This window comes from Anas acuta, chromosome 2 (genome assembly GCF_963932015.1).
Source record: "Anas acuta chromosome 2, bAnaAcu1.1, whole genome shotgun sequence".
Taxonomy (NCBI): Eukaryota; Metazoa; Chordata; class Aves; order Anseriformes; family Anatidae; genus Anas; species Anas acuta.
Genome location: NC_088980.1, coordinates 23,639,342 through 23,664,072, shown reverse-complemented (window position 1 = coordinate 23,664,072; position 24,731 = coordinate 23,639,342). Strand labels below are relative to the sequence as shown.

Sequence of the window (24,731 nt, the reverse complement as noted above, 5' to 3'; positions counted from 1 at the left end):
GATGTGGAAAAGCATATCTTAACTTCAGTTTAGGTTTTTAGGCAAGGGCGTAATGAGTATTCACATTCTGTGTGCAAACAACATACAATAAGGAAGGACCACAGCATATCATAAGCAAAGATTAGAATGCAAATTAATCTTGCCAATTTGAAAAATTACTTGAAAACATAGAATGTAGTTCATTAAGGACAAACATAAATTTCTAAATGTACGAAGTCATCTGTACAAATCCAGGATGGTAGATGACTGGAAGCTGTGCAAGATCACAAATCAAATGAACAAATGCCATTGTGACAAGAGCAATTGTTTTATTAATGTCTCAATGGTAATTTACAAAACAAGTACAGTAATACAGTTCTATTTGGCTGTGAGGCTTCTGCTGAAGTACTGTGTTCAGTTCTGGGACACAACAGATCAAGAAGAATGTGAACCAATTGAAAAAATTCAAGAAAAAAAACAATGAGAATAATCAGAGACTATTCTAGGAAATGAGCGCTCTGAGTAAAGGCTGCAGAAAGCAGTATTTCTAAATCTAGGGAAATGAAAAGAAACATAACATGTTAAAATATGTGAAGTCTATGCATTGGAAAACAAATTACAGAAAGTTTCAACGTTTTAGATTTGATTCTAGGAAAACTCTTCCCAATGGGCATTGGTGAAGTCTTGACATCCCCACCAATAGAGGCTTTTAAGACCAGGATGAGCAAGCATCTATTAATAACAGAGCACTGATGATGTACCTCAAAGTTCCTTTCATCTTTATTTGTGTTTGTTTTAGATAGAGACTTGACTGACTGCCAATGAATACATTCAGTTTAATGACAAATATGACACTGACAAGGCAATTCATTTGTCTTACCTAGCTTGCACAATAATAAATAAAGTTTTGCCCGTATGTTTTCTGAAATTTCCACAATGGCAAAGGTGGGAGAGTTGGCAGGCATGGGGATGACCTCTTGCTGTTTCTGGAAGCTGCCAACAATAGGTCTCTTCACATCTAATAATTTCAAAACACAAAACAAAAGCAGAAGAGCAAAGAGGCAGCATGTTCCCAAAGCTATTAAACTTACAGGAAATGTTATCTTTGTAATGAAGCTGTACCTTCGGCATGCAGCTATTGACATGTTCTTTTCTGTGATGGCTCCTTCAAAAGAGAGCAGTTCCATCTTACTTTATGGACACTATGGAAACCATTTCAATAGTTTGGCCAGAAGTTTGAACGTAATTTGGGCTAGGAAATATTACTTATAATGACTAAAGACCTGTGATATCATAGCACCTTCCTTGTTCATTTTTACAATATATAACAAAACAATGTCATTTGTGAAACAAATTAAATAGCTTAGTTGTCCAGCATTAGAAAAGCAGTTCAGGTTACTAGTAATGGTTTCGTTTCCCCAGCTAATAGAGAAAATGCCATCTAGTGGCCAGACTCCAACAAAATACATAGAAAGTATTTTGGCTTTGGTGAGAACTGCAGCATAAACCTATAAACATTGTAATTTTCTTTCATTAGGATTCTGGTTGCAAAAATAAATATATTTGATTTACTTTATTCAGTGGAACTGCTCATAGTTTTATATGTATCATAAAACTTACCAGCAATCCTTCCGTACCGATCACGTTTGACTCCAAGGTCCAACTCCTCCTGTCTCCATAACTGTATTAGAAGGTTAGCTGCTGTTTGATCTTTCTCCCCTCGCCAGGTACTGATGTGAAAGGTGGTTCTGGGATTGTCGCAAAATTCAACTAGGAGTCCAAGAATTATATTGCACAGGTTTTTTTGCTTTAACTTGGCGAAGAGAAAAGGAAAAACATTTTAACCTGTTCACAGCACAGTATTAGTCTACCTTCCAAACCTGTTCACAGCACGGTATTAGTCTACCTTCCAATAAAAAAAATACAGAGAAATCCTATATGTGATCAAGTAATTAGAAGCTTTTCATTACAGATGTTTCCCCAAAAAAAAAAAAAAAAAAAAAAAAAAAAAGATATATACATTTAAAATCTTTCAAGTTTCTGGAATCTTGCCATACAAAGTTCCATAAATTAAAGAACATGAGTGGAATGTGTGTAGGATCATGTAAGAACCATGTATCTGTGTGTAGAACTACTTAATAAGCGCCTCCAGGCTCATAGGAAGGAGAATTATAGCTTCAGAACAATGTACTGCTAACAATATTTATTTTTATAAGAAACAGATTTAGAAGGCAGTGGCACAGAGCATCTGTTCTATTCTGTGGTCAGATCTTTCAGCAGCAAATGAGAGTAGGAAAGGGTCTGTAGCTTTGAATTGCAAGGGCATTGGAGGCTGGCAAGAATGAGGAGGGAATGAAACCAGCAATGCACATGCTCATCTTGTGAAATTCTTGAGGTGAAATGCTTGGGCCATACGTATACCTAAATCCCACAGAAATAGCTATACATAACCTGCATGTACAAAGTGACTTTAAATATCAAAACTTTTAAAACCTTAAAGCGTATACTAACCCTGCTCTTACTAACTACGATATGAAGAACCGAGGTGCTTTTCTAAACAGACATGTCATTCTCCTTGTAAAAAAGAGTAAATTTAAGACTTTCTGCCAACTGCTTATTTTCAAAAAAGATACATGGAAGATCTCTCCAATCATTTCCGTGAGATATGGCATGTGGATTACGTTCCTTTCTCATACACTGTACTTCTTGTTAGTATTGTAATAGTCTTTGTACATACCATTAAAAATTCAATTTTCCAGGTTGTTTTAGTACTCTTATTTTGTTGCAACAATAAAAATACCTACCGCCAGCAAATCCAGAAGAATAAAAATGCCCTGTTGTTCAAGAAAATAATCTTCTCCAATGTAACAGCCAACGACACAGGACCTTAAATAGAAACAATTTCAACGTGTGGAAACACTTTTATGTTTTGAACATTCTTAAAACATCTCATTTATTTTACTGAATTGCATAAAAATATTTAGTATGCAATAAACTTCATGCCTTCAGGGAGCAGAAAAATGATTTTCATATGCCTGCACTTGTGCATTTACAAATTCCATTTTCATTTGCACTGTATAACTAAGTATAACCTACTTGGCCACACTTTCTCCTCTTGTAGTGGCACACCTTCATTGTAGCAGCCCAAGAAATTTGGCAGGTTAAGTAAAACATGGATTAGAATACCAATCTGAACTAAAACTCATCCATAAAAGATGCTGACATTTAGCTAGATCACATTGCTGGTCTGGCTCATTGCAGGGCTGTGTGAATATTTCTGCCAGCAGAATCAAGGGGGTGGGACAAGTAAGAATTTCTTTTCGCAAAAGTTTGCTTCTCCCACCTTAAAATGATCACAAAACTAGCACTAATGATGCTATTGCTTCCTTATTTCCTCATTTCATGATCATCAATGCAGAAACAAGAGGGTTTACCTGCATCACTAAGCCCAGTCTTTTCTCCCAGACAACAATTATTTAGTTTTCTATATATTTATCAACCTGCCTTAAAACAAAATAATTTTTGTTTATCCTATTTGAGTACTAAACTATAATTTCTCTGATAGAAATCTTTTAAAAAAATTCTAGACCAAAGTTGCCAGTTTAGGAACACATTTTATGACTGCACATTTTTAAGCTAATATTGGTCTATTCTCATCTTGCTTTTGCTCCTCTGAAAGTATTTACAGACTCTAAAAATATACCTCTCTTTTAGGAAACTGCATTGAGGTGTCAGGAGGTCACATCCTGCACAGTGAGTTCTACTGCTGTGTAGGGAATTAGGTTGTCATACTAAGCTCCTGTATAGGGAATGTATGCAAAATATTCCATTTATTCTGTATTATTTTTTAATTAGTCAAACTATGATTTTTACAGTTTCTAAATATAAGGCCTATATGTGCAGAGAAAGGCTGTAGTACTGTAGGCCTAAAATATGTAAGCTACCATTTTTAAGAGTAACTGCTGCTAAAATAGTTCACTAACCACAAGCAGTCGAGTGCATTGAAAAGGAGACGATTGTGGCCTAATCCACTATATAACTTCTTTGGATCCATCTGAATGAATGGGATAAGTATATCCACTCCTTCATAGCTGAAGAGCTCCTGGTGAAAATTATTATTATTATTGTTAAAAATATTATATTAAAACAACATTTTCCTTAAACTATATGTATTAAATAGCTACATATAAGAAAATCTAATTTAAAATCTAAATTTAAATTATTTATATTGTAATAAATTTGGCCCACTTGTCAGAGCAGGATATATTCCTTATGATATAGATAACAGAAAGAAATTTTTAGTTCTTCCTCACTGATAACCCTATTCTTCAACATGTTTTAATATTTTCATTTTAAAATTTACATAAAATAGCAATTAAATAGGTGAGGTATTCGCTAATGGATTTCTGAGTGATTTTGCATATTAACTGTCACTATCACAGAAACCAGTTAACAGCCCTGACTTGCTAGCAAGGCATTACAAGTGCCATCTGTGTTTGAATTAAATAAATAAATAAATAAAAACACAGTACCATTTGAATGAAAATGTACCATGTTTTGATATTTTCTGCACAGTATGAGGTAGAAGGATACAAACCTTTCTGTGGGCATCATTTTCACAGAGAGCAGACAAAATAAATAATGTATCAGCTTGGATTTCCAGTAGAATGGCATCATCTCTTTCTTTAGATTTGTTTGCTGCATACTTTAGGATATCTGTAAATGAATACATTTTATACATGTGAATGTTCTATTATGCAAGCCAGAATTCTATTATAGATGCTGATCTAAAAAAAGAAATAAAAAATCAAATTTATACCAGGAGACTCTAACAGAAATCTACTTATGCTATTAAGTTTTATCTCCTATGTTTTATAATACCTTATAGAAGGTTCAGCACTCTGATGCTATAGTTTTTGCACTTTACTCTTTATGACAGTTAATGACAGCAGCCTTTTTCCTAGTACTTTCAGCCCCTTGTTCCTGTCTCTTTGATGCTCCTTGTATTGTGCCAGTGCAATAGATTCAGGTAACTGATTTGAACTAAGCAACTCTTAGGAAAACGAAAAGAGCTTCTTGATCTGCTCTACTGTGTAACCTTGCAAATGCTGGTACTGTCAGTGGAAACACAGAGACATAAAATGCCACCACTGCTGAGAAAATTAGTCCTGGAACCACTCCATAAAGGAGGACATTCAGATACAGATCTCCCTCAAAGTAAGAAAAGTTGCCTGTATCTGTTATGCAAGGTACATTGTTAATTTTGCTCTCGCTAATATTTGTAAGTTTTCACAAGAGTTCAACTTTCAGCTGAGGATATAAAATCTATTAATTTTAGGCTTTCTATTAGAACATACTCCAAATTCCAAAAGATCTTAACTATTTGTTCCTTTCAGTATAGTTCAGAGTATAGGAAAACGTATTATTGTAAGATAAGAACTTAAAACAGTATCAGAACCTAAAAATTATATATAGCAGTAGGCATGTGTTTCTGCAATTGTCTAAATTGCAGGAACAATCGTTTTGGAGTTTTATTCTGATTTTAATCTTTATAATGTTTTATATACATATATATATATAAATTTATGTGTATATATAAATGCACTGGCTTTGATTTTCTGTTTTTCTAAACAATAGTTGGGTAAAGTGACATCATAACAGACTTAAGTAGAACAAGACTCATGACTGGATTTCCTTGGGGCTACCACAATGAAACTATGATGTAACAAATGCAGTATAATAAAGGAAGAGATTAGGGGCAGCTTTCACTCAATTAAAAATCATATTACTTTTTTCACCAAAGGAGTAACACTAAAAATACAGTGTAAGAAAAAACACAAATGTTCTTAGTGTCAACAGAAATACATCATTTTAAGTACAGCAATAGAAACCATGCTTTACCTAGTAGCTGGCTAATTGCTCCCTGGTCACACAAATTAAGGTTCACAGCATCATCATAAAGGGACACAACAGATCTCAGCACTCTCAGACTGTAGCGCATTTGTGCAAGTTTGTTGCCACGACCACCTGTTCCATGGAAACTATTACCTTGACCAAAGAAAGGATCTGTGGAGCAATAACAACAAGAATTTTCTTTGGCAGACAGTGTATGTTCATAACAATAATGTGCTCAGGGAAAAAAGTACTGGCTTGCCAGTGCAAGTTAGCTAAAACAAGCAAACAAATATCTTCATGTTAGAAAGGCTTCTTCTTTAAAATAATCTAGTAAGAAGCCATTCTGTGTAAAGCCATACAATATTCATTAAGAAAGGTCTGATTTTGATTAACGTTAAAAATTATTACATCAATTTTTATTTTTTTTCCTGACTTTACTAGGTCAATGAGCAGTCTCCAAAACTTAAAATATCTTTTCCAGCATTATAAATAATATCAATCTTCTTATCTCCATCACACACAAATTAAAATTTCTCTATGGCAAAAGATCGCCTACCTGCTGATGAAAATTACCCATCCCCAGAAAACCAACCCATGAAGACTGAGTGCAGTTAGTTATCTATTTGTTTAGCTCACACTTGCAGCTGATGGCTACAAGGAAGTTTTAGTGCAGAAGCTGTCTGACTGTGTGCAGCTCTGAGTTTGAGTTAACACATACTGCCCTGCGGCAGGAATTACTGTTTGGATTTGGTGTGACAATAAGCATACCTGATTAGCTTAATGCACATGCTGTACAGATGTGTGACTGCCTGCACAACTGCAGGAATAGCAATATACTGGTACACAGAAAATATACCAGCTTACACTTCAACAGAAGAAAAATATTACAGTAATTTTTCTAAAGGTTAGTTTCCTAAGTGGTGTATGTAAAAAGGAATCATTTGAACTTCACAAGTTTTACATTTGTCCTTCCTGCCAAAGAAACTAAGTCCAAGTGAGCTGTGTTTTGAGGTTACTGCATATGAAAGCCATAAGCATCTACTGACCTTGACCCATACACCATTCTAGAAACACAAGGAGAAGGGTATTCGCTTGGCAGGACAAATATTTATCAACTAAAAAGGGAGCCACTGAAGCCAGAATAGCAATTGCATGAAGCTGTAATTCTTCATATTGGGAAGCAGACCAGTCATGAAATCCAGGCTTTTGATGTGGTTTTACATAATAAAGCAAAGCTGGCATCACATCATTTTCACTGAGAAGCTGCAGATTCAAAAGACAAAGAGATACAGCTTAAAGGCTTCACGTGTGAGTAAGGAAAATCTAAAGCAATGAGTCTACTTTATCTGTCCTACACTAAGAAATTATTTTTTATTGGGAAAAGATGTCAGGAATGGTACAGGTACAGACAAGCTCTGTTCATATTCTGTAGCATTCACAAAGTCTGTGGTTTGTAAAACTTTGTTACGTTCTACACCTGTATTTCAGTAATGCTTTGCAGTCATTCATCAGCTAGCTTTCTTAGCATGGTTTAGGTCTGTAACTTTTCAAAAGCAGAAAGTGTACGTTGCTTTCAAACAGCAAAACTCGGTTTGGTACATGTAGTATCTGGTTCTGAATTCTTGATTTAGAGAAGAACTAATTTAAAATCTTCTGGACTGTTAGATGGACAGCTAAATAGTGAATCTTTTGACTCTTTTTTTCTTTTTTTGGCTTACTGTATCTTCCACTGTGTTAGAACTCACCTGTACAGCACGCGGGTCTTTAGATAAGATTCCTATAATATTAAACAACAACTTTTTCATCTCAAAGTCTTCATAACAGAAAGTAAGTTTAAGACCTTTTAACAAGGGATTGGGAATTTTAACTGCGAAGGAAACAGTACATATGTTACAACAAAATCTCCACTAAAAGTATTATAATTCATAGAAGTAAATTCACTAGAAGTATTATAATTTCATAATAATTATGCATTATTACCTCTTACCTTCAGTATATGTTGCAAGTACTATTAACAGTGTTGCAAATCCACTTTCCTAATAGGAATTCAAAATAAATACATTAATTAAAATAAATTATAGTGAAATTAAAACTGATAATTTAATTTTAGTTTTACTTTTTCTTCAGAACAGAGTACAATGTATCCTATGGCAGACTAAACAGAATTTTATCAAAGAGGAGATCAACGATTTGGACACTGTACAATACTAAATACAGTGCTAGGGGTACAATTAATTAAATCCATGTCTCATTCAGTACAAGTCTGAACTTGTATGGGGAAGTCCCAAACACATGCATTCACTATTGTAACCTACCACACAAGAAAACAGCATTCTCAGTACTGTAAGAGTCTTTTTTTTTAAATGCCTTTGTGCATGTGCAAGTTTGTACATCAGTGTGACCAGTGCATACAATCTCATGCCTTCAGTTATGCACACTATTATATTCAACTTCAGTGCATTACAAGTAAGCATATGAAAACAGCACATATGAGCAACTTGCATTACAAATATTATATACTAAAATGCTGCTAAGATGCATTTCAGAAAATAAAATCCTGTAATTCACAGCTCCTAGACAGCTAGGAAGACAGTTACATCTAATAAAATTATGAATAGGACCAAGGACAGGGCTTGTCTACACAGCACACTAGAGGCAAAAGAGCTTTATTTCTGAGGTGATTATAAGCCATGCAAACATGGTTAACAGGATGCTGCTCTTCTTGAGCAACAAAATACATTGCTTGGACTCTGCACTCTGGAAGAGCCACCACAGAGCCTTCCACCAGCTCCCAGCATGAGGAGAGCTCACAGAACACAGCACAGACATCCATGCAGAATTAAGCTGTTCTTATTTTGCAGCAGCTTCTTAAATGCATCCTGGACAAGCTGGGCTTGAATACATTCAACCTAGCTCTGGAAGTTTTTGCTTACATTGAAACAATTTTTCATCGTTGTAGTACAAGGAATTAAAATACTGTGCACTGGTTATTTTTCTTGTAGGAAAAAACACCCTGTTTCTGCAGCCAGACAAACAATTTGAATGTTTAGATATCAGACATGTTGCTGCAATAGTATAACAGACATTTCATAATGGTTAGTGATAAAATGGAAAAAATGAATGAAGAATCTGTAATCTTAATTACAGACTATTAAATCTATTTGGTAATACAGCCAATTGGGAAACTTCTACTGAAGCTTATATATGAGTTCCCTGAAAGTAATCCATTCCTGAACAACCAATAGATCTACATAAACAAAAATTTGATTACTTAATTATTCAATACGTATGTTACAACTTCATTTAAAGTTCTAAACCTCAACTGTAAAACAAGACAGTAAAAGAATATTAACAGTTATAAAAAGTCAACTTCTACATGTATGCAGATTCCTCATGAAAATTCTGGAATGCAAACACTCTATAACAAAAGAATGAGTCATCTACTTTTTAGGCAAGTCATGATAATGCATTACGGACTACATTAGGTGACCTAGTCTTAGATGGAATTCGTGTGCCTCATTAAGTGGATCTAATTCATTCTCTTCTCAGCATCTTAGAGCTTCTGAGCTTATTTTTGAAGGACCCTTCAAAAGGTAAAGGTAAAGGTACTTCAGATGAATTTGTGCTATTTGAATACAGCTTGTACTCTTACATCTTCAAACAACAAATTAGATTTAGTGCAAAACTCACTGTAACAGAACGGCATACCTGAGAATCTGTACAGGAACGCAAGAGCTAATGTTGCTTTTGCACATGAACAGTGTAAGCTTAATTTCCTAGGTACCAAATAAGGTTGGTTGATGCTAGTGCTCCAGGCTAATGACATGGATTTGAAATCTCTCTGAGGTAGAATTGTAGAAAGTGGTTTCCTGCTCAGCAGACCTAAGGTTCCATTTGTGCTTAGCTCTTTCTTAACAAGGAAAAATATTAAACACATAATATCAAAGGAAAACTTATTAGTCTTAACTATGAATACTTACAATCATAGGAGCTGCAGGATTTTCAGCCACTAACGTGGCAATCACCAGGAGGTCATTCCTTAGCTGACGATCATAATGGCGGAAACCATGTAAGAGCAAGTCTACAAATACTTCCTTCAATGCACTTAAAAGAAAGTGAAAGGTATTTTAGTCTCTTCATATTCTTATTTTAGACAGCTCGAGTTCTATGGATCCTCATTCAGCATCTTACTTTTCACAGCCTTAGGGTTCAACAGCAAAAAAAAATATTATGACATGGATTCTTATGTGTACTACTTGAAATTCAACTTAAGGATACATGCAAGGTGCATGTATACCAGCCACATACCAGCCACATCTTCTAGTGTATGTGTTATAATGAATAAATTGAAAGTAAATTAATATTTTCTCAAACAAGGAACTGGCTGCTGTTGAATGATTATTGAGAAGAGGTGGCCTAGTACCAAGTAGTGGAAACACTCACTAAGGGAGAACCCACTACCAACCCCAGCAGATGATCAAGAACTAAGCCTTGTATTTCATAACACACACTTTCCTACTAATTTTATACTATATGCATTTCAATGGTGCAGTAATATTGACCCACTGGGCCTAACACATGAGCTTGAAAATGGTGCCATTAGTTTTTCATCAAGCAAAAGTTCGGCCTATATCTCTTGCACATATGCACCACACCACAGGTCTCTCGACCTCCCTCTTGCCCTGTAACAGAAACAACTGGTGGTAGATCACAGTGGTTTATGGAATAAAGTCAGGTTTGACAATGAAATACTTTCAGAGTTTACTGGATGGGCTTTCAGAAGGACTCTGACCACAGAGTTTGTAAGCTACCCAGCAGGCACTTCTCCTATCATATATAATTTCCTGGCATTTCATAGGCAACAGTGTTATCTAACTTAGTGAAACAGAAACAGATGCTTAAGGGGTCTAAATCATGTGCTGCTTGGCTATAATGACTGATTCTGCAGTACTTTAATTTTGGAGAAGCAGATGTGCAACACTGAAAACTTAATGAGGACTTAATGGCAGACCTTCACTCCCCTTTTGTATTTTCTCTCAATTTATTTAAAACAAAATACAACACAACAGAAATGCTTTGGTTGTCTCCAAAAACAAAATGCTAATACATAAGATGCTTCAATGTACTTACTGTACACATTCCAAGCTACTGAGCTGATTAACGACTTCTTCTTTTGAGGTGTTTTCTAACAGGTTCCATAGGATTTCTGATGAGCGGAACACCAGCTGTCCTGAGGGATCAACATCATTTAGATACAAGCAGAGTCTGCTGGCTGCTTGGGCCTTCAACATGTGTCTGCAATTTACTCCTGAAATCATGAAAATCTGAATAATTAATTCTATGTAGGTTACTAATTGTTTTAGGTATGTTCAGAGAACAAATGATTTAAGATCAGAGGTAGTGAGATTGTTGAAAGAACTGTTTGTACTAACCAGAGCTGGAGAGATGCTGGAGAACTTTGAGTACCCACAACTTCTCAGTAAGTTCATTTTCAACTATTGCTAGAGATAAAACAAAAGTTTCTGCTAATCCTCCTAATTCAGCCATCTCAATCTTATAGTTTGCGCTTGTTGGCTGGTAACCTGCACATAGAATAGCTTTAGTTATAATGCCGTAAATTCTGAATTTTGGTTACTCATAAATTTGTTATCAAAAAAGATTAAGATGGGAGTATCGTATTTCCTTAGATTTAAAACCAATGGAAAAAAAAAATCTAATAAACAGGAGCTACTTTTCTTATATAGGAGTATTAATAGTGCCTAAACCGTATCCAATAGACTTACCCCTCTGGAAGACTAAAATGCTATATAAACACATAGATTGCTTTCTAGAATTAGCAAAGTGAAAGTGAAGTAGGCATACTTCACTAGGTGAAATTCCTTATTCAGGTCATGCAATGTGCAGGACCTAGTTATTTCCCATAGCCTATTCGCTAGAGAATTAATGCTTTCTATTATGATGTTACTTAAAATACACGAATCCAACCTTTGATTTAAAAGCCTGAATTTCTGATGCACCCGTTTTGACATTTTGTCCATGCAAATGCAAATCCATATTTCATTACTAAATTATGGAGGAAGGCAAAGCATCAAGAAAATAAATTTATATATGCTAACTTCTGAATGTAAAGTTTATCTTAAATAGCTTATATAAATAGCAGATAATAAGAAATGTAGAACTGATAAATGCAAATAATGCACGTGATGAAAGGCAGTTTTAATTAAGCATAAACTCTCATGGGTTCTAAATTGGTATAATTTTACAGGTAATAAAACTTTATGGACTGCTCTAGGAAATCATCATCTCAGTTTCTGGGGGATGGTAAAAAGATCAAAGGAAATATTAAGAATTGTTAAAAAGTACAGCAAATAAAACAGAATAGCACTGAGACAGTGCCTGGCATGCCAGTATCTAGTAGACTTAGCAATTCCAGCCTCCCACGTCTCAAATGACAGAGCAGACCTTTAAAAAAAAAAAACTACAGGTAGCAAGTTTTTGCTACAAGTACTATTAGAAGCTTTGAAAAGCTTACACACTAACAAGTTCAAACTGATCTGGCTTCTAGACCTGGAAAAGAGGTGATTAAGAGAGAATAGGAGAGACATAAAATGAAAAATGGCACAAAGAAGATCAATAAAGAATATTTTTTCCTGTTGCTTACAAGATGAATACCAGATAATATCATTCAAAATCAACAGATTTAAAACAAATAGAAAGAAAGTATTTTCCAATTGCTAACTTGTGAAAACAACTTTTTCACAACTGTATGAATAGTGGAGATGTAAATAGATATGAAAACAGTTAGAAAATCTCACAGAAGAGGTGAGATCAAGGTGTGTTAAGAATAAAACCCATCAAGGTTTAGAATAAAAGAAAGAATAAAAGAAATCCTAATTTAGGAATCCTCTAAAACAGACTTTGAAAATGGGACAATATACTGTGAGAAAATATCATGGTGTGTTTGCTTGCATTCTTCTTACATTCTTATCACCTGCTCTGTCATATCCTACGTTTATTTACCTTCACATGGTCATTCTTATGTTCCTATTCTATACTCATGTTTTCCAGCAAAACAACAACTTTATATGATTTATTAGAATTCTTCTGTGGTTACTATTTTTAAACACCTTACATGACTCCTTTATTCCAAGCAATCCTGGGTCCCATGGTGAGCTCTTGTAATGGTGAAACTGCCTGTAATAACTCAGACCCTGTGAATGACTGCGAAATCAGCCCCCAGAGGTGCAAAATACCAAGGAAAGTAATAACTGTTTGAGTTGCAGGCTTCCTAGATGCTTGAAGTTAAGAAGGTGATTTGGATTTGGCTGCATCAGACCCAAACGCTCAGCATCTTGCAGGACCAAACTTTGGCATGATTTCAAATATACTTAGAGATGAAGAATTTCATAAAAAAAAATAATAAATCAGACTGAGATATATACACATATATTTAATTATTATTTTTGAGATAGCACATCCTGTTTTCTAAAGCTGCAGAATACCATCTCTCAGTATTAATCATTCCAACAATGTAATTGAATGTTATACAGATATATACAACTAAATGCACACGTAAGTGCTCGTAGAACTTGGAGTCCCTCTTGTAAGGGAAAACCAAGTCTATATATTTTTATATTTCCAGAATCTTGTGAGGGCTGTTGTAGCAGCAGCTTCTTTAGGACTCCAAAAATAAATAAAAACTAGCAAGAGGGCACAGGAGCTAATGCCACACTGTAGGAACACAGCAAGGGAGCATATTAAAGTCCAGCATGCTTCCTCAGCTGCGCTCTAAGTCCACACTGTGCCAAAGCTCAACTGTAGCTTGGCTGTCTATAAGCCTAGTATTGTCTTGCAGCATGTGATTTTGTGCCCCTCTAAGAGGAATAAATACTAGTGGATTCTGAGAGTTTGCACGCCTTTCCATAGTATCACAGGATCATGCTTGAGCTCATCTGCCCACATCATCAGTTTCTTTCTCCAAAGATATGTCCCATAATTTATTCAGAGCCTATGCTCAAATGTTTCCATATAACATGAATATGATCAAATTTAGATGGGTGCAGATCTCCTCAAAAGCAACACGAGTGAAACCAGAGCTGTTACTCTCCAGGCCACACACACACGATTGAAAATTATATTTCCTTTCTTTCAACTCTGATCTTAATTATTCTTTGTTCCTCTATTATCCATGTTTCAGAGAACCTGGGACTGCTTCATGTTTTCTGGATACTATTTAATCCTAGTCCCATAAGTACAATTAATTCATTGCACATTGATAAATAATTTCAGATTTTGAGTGCTTATGTGTATAAAAATATTTGAATTGTACACCTACCAATGTATTTAATATTTGAGATACAGTAACTATAGTTATACAGAAAAAATCATCCAATTTAAAAAGCCATTTCAAACTAGCCAGGATTATTAAACAGATTTCTTCTGACACTCATAAATATTGTGCTTTACCTGAGAGTAGTTTTCTCGGTAGCTCCGCCTTGTAAAAGCTAATTATACACTTACAGATTTGTATTCTAACTTGAGAGCTTGGCACCCTCATCAAATAACCTATCAGAAACAGGAAAAAAAATTACAAAGTTTACAATTGTTTTAGAAATTCATTCTAACACTTGTATTACAGTACTTAGTGTCTCCTTTGGTCATACCCCCTTACAAATCTTTCTACATCATGAGAAGATTGATTATAAAACACTCAAGGGACAAGGACTCTAACAATCAATAGGACAAAGCGGTCTCGGAGGAGTAGCAAACAGTTTATCAAAAAGTGACCTCCTCTTCTTTATGTCTACAGATTCTTATAGGAGACTGGATGTTATTCCAGAAGGTACTCTCAGCACAAAGCTACTACACGAGGCTGCTGTCATTATAACCATGTCAGGCACTCTTCTTCTAGCAGACACGATATGACAAAATGGGAGCACAGAAAGATTTCCTTTTCCACAAGATAAGAAGAGAGCTTTTGAGACCTACCAGGGCCTAGCATGGATAATATAAATGATCTTTCAGACTGTAATGTCTTTTTGGACAGGCTACAGAGAATCTGGAACTAGCAGAAACTGAGAGGCCATTCTGCCGCCTACCTGTGCCTGTGATAATGAAGACTTTTAAGAATTACTTTTTTCTCACCCATTTCAAGGATAATATTTTTCCACTTGTGACAGGCTGATTGTGTTACGCCTCTATTTAAATCTTTCCAACAAGTGAGCTAACAGATCAATGGTACTCCATTCTCTATTGTTTTTGACCTATAGCACTTGCAGCATTTTTCTTTGAAAATTACAAATATCACATGCAAGGTCCTAAGATATTTTGGTAGTACAACATCCAGTGACACTGAGACACCTTTTGCTCAAAAGCTCTCTTACAATGGATTCCTGAGTAACAGAAGACGATGGCTCAGATGCGAGATGCTCCTAGTAAGGCACGACACTACACTGGCTTGCTGTATTTTGCCTTTGTAAGTGATAAATCTAAGGCTTTTAGATGTTGAAGCTTGGAGGCAAGAGTTATAATTTTCTCACTTGTTTCTTCCATTTGGATTCAAAGAAGCATGAAGGAAATATATTCCCCTTATCCCAGTGTTTATAGCAATACACACGTTTCCCAGAGTGAAATGAAATCAAACAGGCTACACAAAGGCTTAGTTCTTCAGCTGTGCTGTTAAAACGATCTCACATAGCTTCTGACACTGGCAAACAGGTAACTGCTAGATAATCTCTGGGTGAGCTGCACAGCAAAATAAGAACAGGTTCTAAATACTAAAAAGTACCAAGTAATTGAAAGAAATTACTTGCACTTACTAGGGAAATAACAAACAATTAAAACTATGATAAAGATACAGTTAATTTTATTACATTGATGGCATTGTGGCATCTCGGTATACACTCACCAAGTTGTGCAATGGATTTTGAAACTGTCACAGAATAGCTTACTTCATCTGATAATTTCTTTTTTTGAAATGGTAACCTACAAAAAAAAACATTAAAATAATACTTGAAACACTGCAGAAGAATACTCTCTCCAATAATGCACCAGAAAAACTCAACAGATTTTCTCTTCTTACATATATATATTATATATATTATATATATATAATTATATTATATAATTATATATAATAATTATATAATATATAATTATATATTATATTATATATATATTTGCAAATAAAGACTTTTCCCAGGGAAAATACATCTTTACAATGTTGATTCTACAACATTGAAAGTTCAGTTCCATAATCTGGCAGTTACATTTTGGCAAATAGAGTATTCACATTGTCTGTGAATATGTACTGTAATTCATGTTCTGTACAATAAGAAAAACCCTGAACAAGCAAATGTCATTTCAGTGTGGAGGATGGACTCCTAGAACCGAGGCACTATCATGTTATTCCAGAGTCTCACTGTGAATGTGCAGAGATGGAAAAAAGGATCAAATCCCTGAATAAGATCTCTAGAAATGAATGAAAATAAAACCAATGAACAGACTCCAAATAGTCCAATTACGCATGCATTTTTAAAAACAGGATATTAAGAAATATCCAATAACATTTGCAAAACATTCAGATACGGCATAAACATGTAAGTACTAAAAATTCTCTAACAGTAAACATTGCTGTGTTATGCTAAGGTCTCTGCTGCTCATAGTGCAGAAACAGCTTTCCGGTTGGTTTACCTCTGTAAACACAGCCAGAGAAAAAGAAAGGAGAGATCAAACAATGGAATAAAAAGGGAAAACAAAAAAAGAAACAGACATTGAAAAAAAAAAGTGGGAAGAAGACAGCAAACAGCAGTAGTTATGAAAGAGTGGAAAATTCTACTATGTGACTTCTAGTATCTGAAAGGAATTTTTAAATAACAGCCCTTCCCTCTAGTTACAGGCTTCTCTTTGTCATATGAAATAGTAGTGAATGGTAGGAGAATTTCCATAATATAAAAACTAAAGCTAAACCCAAGGGCACAAACTTCCAAAACATATTTATTGCATAAACCAAAATTGCTGAACCACTATGCAAGTACTACTTCTATTGACTTTATATCCCCATTCTCAGTTTTGTCACGTTTCTGCCACACAGAAGAAAATCAAACTTCATAAGGTACTTTCCCATTCTCCACTGTGTGGCAGCAAAGGAAAGCAGTACAATTGCTCTAGAAAGTAAAAGATTCAGCTCAGAAATTGTATGTTTATTAAAACCAACTGCTGAAATGAAGCAATGTAAAATCCTATTTGAATACCTGGCTTACAAATTTACTGTCTGGCATAATTTTTCTCTTCCTTGTTCTCACCAATTATAATTAAATACACAAGTAACTATAGCTACAAAAATCCCGTAAGTGACTTTATTAATCTATTCAGAAGAAGAAAACCATGGGCAAGTACGTGTAACACTTGAATTCTATTCTACAAATAATTTAAAGTACAGTATGTCAATGCAAAAAGAAAAAAAAGATGCAGAAAAAAAAAAAGATGCAAAAAAAAAATCAATACATTTGTAAAGCAATTATAAATCCCAAATCCTCCAACTGTTATGATTCTTTCTCTTCTCCAATATAATATGGCTTGTCATTTCATAAAGTTTACCTTCAGGTGAAGAGTGTCAATATTTTAAACTCACTTAGAGAGCTTGTTTGAAACAGCAAAACACACCTCAGCAAGACTTAACAGCTGAATCTCTTGGGGCCAGCAGTCCCTGAACAAGTTACTCTAGGCAATGAGACACCTTGGGGAATCTTGCTTCCAGCACACTGGAGCCAATTATAATACAGTTTTTCATGATGTAATACATGGCTGCACAGATACTCAATTCCTAAATTGGATCCTTCATGCCAACAGAAATTGGACTCAAGGTAACAGTTCATAATAAGGAAGGATGACACAACTGATGCCTTGCAGATAAAGATGCCTTCTATATAGGTGCCATACAGTGAGTTGCCTTAGAAATGTACGAACATGTTAATTAATAGTGTTTGAGATCTCTAAAAGAAGGGCTTAAATACTTACCCACATAGTTTAATAAGTTCACATACAGGCTCGATGAAAGCTTCTTGTTCATTTACTTTTTCTGCACACAGGTTAAGAATGTCAATTATTTGTGCTAAATCCTTAAGGGGCTTTTAATTTAAAGTTAAGGAAATCAGATTGCATTGCTATAAATTAGAAGAAAACCTTGAAAACTGTAGTTATCATTCTCCACAGATACAACCAAGGCCAATGCTGTCAAAGTCAGATGACTAAAACGAAGCGTATGAATCTATACTTAGGCCTTCAGAAGCAAACTTACTTTTAAGGAAGCAGAACTCTTGCAGCTCTTATTTAGCTTTCTCATCAGCTGAACTCACTGGTTGTTCAGCACTGAGTACCAAAAAAATAAGAGATGGAAAGCTTTTATATCACAGTGATAGATTTACCTTTCTAAATTCTATCTGAAACGGCCCTGAGGCATTTAAATCCTAAGTGGCTAAATTGGGGTACTAAAGATTGAAAGTTTGGATCTGAACACATATTATCTAATTTAGAGGCACAAGATTGAAACTAACTGGTCACTGAGACTTCCAAGTTACTACCAATGCACTTACTCAAGGAAACTGTCTTTAAGAGTTTAGCCACAGCTCAACTGAGAAGAAATGTGATAGCTTAAATCACTATGACAATTAATTGAAATGTATGAAATTAATCACTCTTTCCACACACCTACATTTTCCCTAGTACTTCTCATTACTTCTTTCAATTTTACTGTAAATACAAAAATGTTTCAGGTAAAATACCCTTTGTTTTTCTTTACAACGTCTACTCATTGGAAGTCAATGCTATTTCATCTTCTACTTTTTAAGTAATGAAAATTATTATGCATGTCTATTCTGAGTTGAAAGTACACTAATTATGTTTTGAACACCTCCAACCACAGTACAGGTGAGATCCCTCTATTTAATTTTGTAGCAAATAAATCTGGAAGCCAAGAATCTCGCTAACCTAGCAACCTCAGCTATGTGTGCATAAGAAGGTCAATAATGAGAACATGTGGACTATCACTGCTCTCCATGTGGAAGCATAGCAGACCTAAAAGTGGTTTGCTGAAAAGTCAAAATATTATCATTCATAACAATAACACACCACAACTTTAGAATTCTACTGTGTCAAAAAGGATACAAGCCCATTTTCAAAACGCTTGACTACCTTCTTGAGAACTTTCAACTGTTTTTCTTCCAAATTGCTCTTAAATACGAAAACAGAAAGCAGATTTTAATTGCAGTTTGCTTTAGAACATGAAATGATTATATTAGTCCCCTTTTAAGTTTTAATGAAAGTAGAAATCAGATTAAAAAGTCACAAGACGCAAATGAAATTCTGAAAGTGCTCTGCAGGAGGATTAGCCCCTTGATCAAGCCACAAGAGTGCAGTACTTAGAAATGTAACTAAAGAGACTTTTAAAAACTCCATCTTTTTTTTCAAATGTGTGAGCTCTTTTTCTACTAAATTCTTTGGGTTTCTGTGAGAACTTGCAAAGAAAATCATACCTATGTTACACATGACATAAATGTGTAAAAATGTAGATCTGAGGTTATTAGAGTGAAGCTCTATGACCACTAGGAAAAAGTCTGCAAAACAACTGACATAAGGATATTGCAGGGTGTGCCAAGGGTATCTGTGTTCATTCCAGCTCTCCCAAGCACCTCCACACTGGGAAAGAGCACTGCAAATTGAGGCAGGCCAGAAAGTTGTTTCAGGAATCTACAAGCCCAGAATCCTGAGGGCATTTCATCAGATATTCTATGCTGTCTAGAGGAGCAATAAACAATATCATGCAGAGTATTTTTCTTCAGTCTGTAAACTTATTCTGAGTGTTCCTTATTCAGAAGGAATAAAAAAAGAAAAAAGACATGAACTAGTTCTCTATTTCTCTGCAGGACAAAATACTAGAAGGCGGTATGTTTAAACAATTCCTAAGAATATAAATTATTAAGTTTCTAGATCAAAAGTGACTAATGGCTTAGTGAATTTAGTCTGCCAAATCTTCTTGTGGAGACAAACACTAGTCTGTGGAAGTCCATGAGATACTGCTCTCCTGTGTGGCTAGGAAGTCGTATTTGTTCTTGAATACTGAACATTGTATAGTTATCCTTCCTTTAAAATCATCTCCCTGGAGAAGTGTTAGCAGTTAACTTGGGCAATTTGATAAATTCCTGTCATACTTTGAATAAGTCTGTATGTATTTCCATTTTTCAGCTCTGGGTTTCAGCACTATAAAACTCCCAGATGAGCAAGATTGCACATCTAGCTTATAAATGCACACACTTTTGTCTTGTCTTGGAAAAGTGCCCATGTGAGGACATACGGGGATATTTAACAAAACAAATAAACAAAAACACCCACAAAACTCAATTCTTAGATGTCATTTCCTATTAAAGAGGGCATCTTTTTAAAAAGCATTCAAAGACGAGTACAAATACTTCAGCTTCGTGCTTTGGAGCCGCAGCCACCAGTGGCAGCTGGCTTTATTTGGGATAGATACAACTGCAATTGTGTTTGTTTGTTTGTTTGTTTGTTTTGAGCCCATTACAGCTGGTGAAACAGAAATAACGAGATCTCACTTACGGAGTCAGAATCTCCGAGTAGCCTGATGGCATGATTCAGATCCGCTGACCGCGTCTCCTAGAAAACAGCCACGTTAGACTCACCTTAAAAAGTGCTTAAACCTTAAAACCTGCGAGTGCCACGCTGATGCAACAGGGAACGCCCCAAGGCCGGGCAGAGCCCGTCTGCCTGCGGCGCCCAGCCCCGCTCCCAGCCCGGGCCGCCATGAGGGCAGCGCGCCCGGGGGCTCACCTGGCTGCCTCCGCCGTCCGGGGCTCCCTGGCGCCGCTCCCCGCCGCAGCGAGAGGGGCCGAGGGCCGGCGACAGCGCTGGGGAGCGGGCCGGGGAGCGGGACAGCGCCCGTGAGGCGGGGGGCTCGGCCAGGGAGGACATGGAGGACGGGGAGCCCGGCTGCCGCCGCCCGCCCGCGGCACCGGCGCTGTTGCCATGGGAGCGGGGCGGCACCGCCTGCCCGAGCCCAGGCCCGTGGGGGCCCGGCCGGTGGGCGACCCACGCCGGTTTGGGGCTGGAGCACCTCGGGGCTCCGGCAGCCTGCAGCGGGAAGCGGGACCCGCTGTGGGGACAACCCGGCTGCTGAGTGCCCTGTGGTGCACCCCACCGCTAGTGGCACTCCAGAGTCTGCCCTAGACCGCGAGAAAACCATTTCCCCGTCCATACACAATGCAGAGACTCTTGCTGGGCAGCTGGAGGGAAGCGGCTGGCAGATCCCCGATTTTTGGTCATGACACGTTTCACGATGAGACACCTCTCTAGATAAACTGTGGCACTGGGGTAGCCGCACTGTAGAGAAAAGGGGGAAAAGACTCTTTTTCTCTGCACAGACCGGTACAAAACATGGGTGACTAATGCCTGGAAAATAATAAAAGAAGGGACAGAAGCATAAGTGGACAGAAGCTTAAACATAATGTTACAATATTTTCAGCTTGCTCATAGCTTCCATGGGATATGCGTACCCCATGAAACAGGTGTGTGTGTACCCCATGAAACAGGCATGTGTTAGTGCTCTGAGATGCTCTCTCCCAGATGGGAGCACGGCAGAGCCCACCAACTCCAACCTGTCTGGGATTGCCCCGTCCTTCACACTGGGCTGATACACCTGGAGGAGGAGAGCTGTGTGTCCCCAGATAGCAACAGCAAAAGGCAATGGCCTCGTACTGGGTGTCCTCACAGGTGTTCTGGTAGATTCCCAGTTCAGCTGCTCTTGGTAGGATTTGGGTATTTCTTTGGAGAATTTCATATTAATTAATATGAATTTTAATTAATTAATTAGTGTAAGAAGGATGTGGACCTGTTTGAGTGAGTACAGAGGAGGGCCATGAAGATGATCAGAAGGCTGGAGCACCTCTCCTATGAAGACAGGCCAAGGGCGCTGGGGTTGTTCAGCCTGGAGACGAGAAGGCTCCGGGGAGACCTTACAGTGGCCTGCCAGTACCTAAAGGAGGCCTACAGGAATGCTGGAGAGGGACTCTGTCAGAGAGTGTGGTGACAGGACAAGGGATTATGGCTTTAAGGTAAAAGACGTTAGATTTAGATTAGATATAAGGAAGAAATTCTTCACTCAGAGGGTGGTGAGGCCCTGGCACAGGCTGCCCAGAGAAGCTGTGGATGCCCCATCCCTGGAGGTGTCCAAGGCCAGGCTGGATGGGGCTTTGGGCAACCTGGTCTGGTGGGAGGCGGCCCTGCCCATGGCAGGGGGTTGGAACTGGGTGATCTTCTGAGTGACAGAATGGTACCTGAATTTGAAAAATGCTCTGACCACTTTGGTGTTGGCATCCTTAACCTTCTGAGTCGCATTCATAGCAACACAGGTGATACAAAGGCAGGACCTGTAGTACACTATAGTGCATTCACCTAATGTGACAACCAGTCCCGGAGCTACCGGCTGATGCTTTTCATCCATCCATGTACATGTATCTTTATTCCTTTATCCATTTTACTATCTGCCTTCCATGTTCTTTTTAAATACTTGTTTGAGTATATTTTCAGACACAGTGTTTGTAGAGGTTAGTTTATTATTTGAGAATAATCATAATTATAATGCTTAGAGGTTTGCAAGCAGTTAGTGCTGAACAAACTGATTTACATTTTTTTTCTTGCTTCATGCCCAGATACTTGCTGATGTTGTATACATTAAACCAGTTTTCAAGCTCATGAATTTTAAGCTCATAAAATTTACATTTATTGTGGCTCAAGTCATTTTAAGCTGTTGCTTGTGTTTTGATTGACAAATGTCATTCAAAACTTGTATAGAGAATGTATCTGAACATCTAAATTGGGCAACATAGTCTGTAAATTATAAGCTTAGGTCACATCCCATTTGTTGCCTGAGTGTTCCAAAGATCATACTGCAAAGGTTCATTTGCTCACTGTGCACCTTCTTCATAAATGAAGCTTTTAGAAATTTGTGTGGCAGCTACACTGTGCAAGTTTGACTACAGGGATTCTGCTGCCCTTGGCAAACTGGCAAACGTCCATCCTCAAAAAGATGCAGTCAACTGTGAAAATATTTACTTTAGTTTGCTGCCCCAAACAACTGGTTTATATTGTTTCTTATCACACCTACCTCTTCCACCGGGAACAAATAATATTTAAGACATGAAGGCTGTATTACCTTACCTCTGAGAATATTAATTCACAAATATTAGCTGCTAAGCCCTACAAATGCTAACAAATATATTTTAAAAGTAGACTCGATGTTGAGATTTCTGTTTTAACTGAAGACAGATTCTTGTGTTGTGAAGACACCTTTCGGTAAATTTTAATTCTTGAGGTAAAGTTGAATTACATAAAACTACAGGACTGTGTAGTCAAACATGTAGGGCACAGCTGTGCATTGGAAGATCAAGGTTCAGTATCTAGGTCTGCCATTAATCTCCTGCTGACTTTGCTGAGTGTTCCTCTCCTACTCTTCATTTGCTGTTTTACAAATTAGGTGTGAGTCTGCTGTGTGGGTCTTCTGCCCTAGCCAAACCTTTGCTTGGCTGTACTGAATGTGTACATTTTACAAAGCCATCTATACTGTGTATCAAGTATGACACTAAGCTCCTTATAGCATAGAAATCAGAGTTTAAGAATCAGTCTGCTGACTCCATGACTTCTTTTTCAATCTTATTTCTTGTTTTGGTCAGTAGGATGGGGAAAAAGAAAGGGGCACACAGGAACAGGAAAGTGTGGTACTGTACTTCCTGATCTCCTGTGTTTGATAACCATTGGAGAAAAAAAAAAAGCTGCAAATCAATTGGCAACGCTCAACCTTAAACCTGTGAAATCAACAGAACTTTCAACAACTGGATTTACCTGCTTATACCATGACAATGCAGTGCTTAGGTCACTGTGTGCTAGGGATTTGACAGGGACTTTCATGCTGATTTTTGTTGTTAAAAGGAAGCACAGTAAGTCACAGCAGACAGAACTGATTTTTTTCTACAGTACCAGTTGGACAAAAGTAAGCTGGGGTTCCCAGTTGCTAATATAGTATCAACACGGTAAAACAAGCACTGTGATGTACAGAAACAAGGCAAAGATTTAAAGAATCTAAGAAAAGACAGATTTCAAGGACCAAATAGTTATTGTTATGACATGCATAGCAAAAATATAAAATATTTTTAATTTAAAACATATCTAAATTCCATTGCTTCTAGGGAGTGTCCCAGGGATCTGGGAAAGCTATGTAACTTAATACGAAATACATGTAAATGTGAATTCTGCTTCTGCACTCTTCACTGACTTCTGCATCTCAACTGAATTCAGAATGGTTTATGTTGCTGTTTATGTTAAGCAGAGTTTCACCTTGTATGTATCCTTTTCCTCTTTCCTCTTGTGTTGGCATAAGCCTTTTTGGAAAAAAAAAAAAAAGGCATATACTTTCAAAGTGAAGGACTGCAAAGTGCTTCACCCGTTTTTCTCATTTTAGCAGTAAAGCTTTCACAAACAGTAAGGTATAACCAAACAGGAAGAATGTCTCCACCTTACTTGTGCCCAGCAGTCTCCCTTTTGCCACAGATGTTTATTGAGTGACTAGTGGATTAATATTTACTGGTAGTAGTACTGCAGTGTCTACTTTGGGTTCTGAAAACACGGAGAGTACATTACAATGAAATAAGGGAAACAGTTCTCCAGTTTATTTCTGTGAATCTGCTCTTCCGATTATTTTTTTTTATGAACTCGCATTGAAGTTCTGCATCTCAGGGAAAATGTTAATCAGAGTACATGTGTTATAAAGAAAAGCAAAGTGAAGTCTATTATGC

General features: G+C 36.9%; 1 protein-coding gene across 4 annotated transcripts in view; it reads right to left on the bottom strand.

The window, feature by feature from the left end:
* CFAP69 (cilia and flagella associated protein 69) overlaps window positions 1–21,865 on the bottom strand; it is a 28,763-nt gene extending 6,898 nt beyond the window's left edge. Inside the window, exons 1-18 of one of the 4 annotated variants that reach the window (XM_068673912.1) lie at window positions 21,142–21,865; window positions 20,485–20,541; window positions 19,039–19,104; window positions 17,893–18,002; window positions 15,782–15,858; window positions 14,341–14,439; window positions 11,307–11,456; window positions 11,005–11,182; window positions 9,855–9,978; window positions 7,862–7,910; window positions 7,620–7,741; window positions 6,921–7,137; window positions 5,881–6,045; window positions 4,577–4,695; window positions 3,963–4,081; window positions 2,784–2,865; window positions 1,600–1,792; window positions 860–997 (exon numbers count right to left, since the gene is read on the bottom strand). In XM_068673912.1, the coding sequence (XP_068530013.1) occupies window positions 860–997; window positions 1,600–1,792; window positions 2,784–2,865; window positions 3,963–4,081; window positions 4,577–4,695; window positions 5,881–6,045; window positions 6,921–7,137; window positions 7,620–7,741; window positions 7,862–7,910; window positions 9,855–9,978; window positions 11,005–11,182; window positions 11,307–11,456; window positions 14,341–14,439; window positions 15,782–15,858; window positions 17,893–18,002; window positions 19,039–19,104; window positions 20,485–20,541; window positions 21,142–21,387 (2,311 nt within the window). In that variant the 5' untranslated portion in view covers window positions 21,388–21,865. Of the gene's footprint in view, window positions 1–859; window positions 998–1,599; window positions 1,793–2,783; window positions 2,866–3,962; window positions 4,082–4,576; window positions 4,696–5,880; window positions 6,046–6,920; window positions 7,138–7,619; window positions 7,742–7,861; window positions 7,911–9,854; window positions 9,979–11,004; window positions 11,183–11,306; window positions 11,457–14,340; window positions 14,440–15,781; window positions 15,859–17,892; window positions 18,003–19,038; window positions 19,105–20,484; window positions 20,542–20,715; window positions 20,984–21,141 lie in introns of those variants that run through there. The other 3 variants (XM_068673909.1, XM_068673910.1, XM_068673911.1) reach the window with 3 other exon arrangements.
* Between the last annotated feature and the right edge of the window lie 2,866 nt (window positions 21,866–24,731).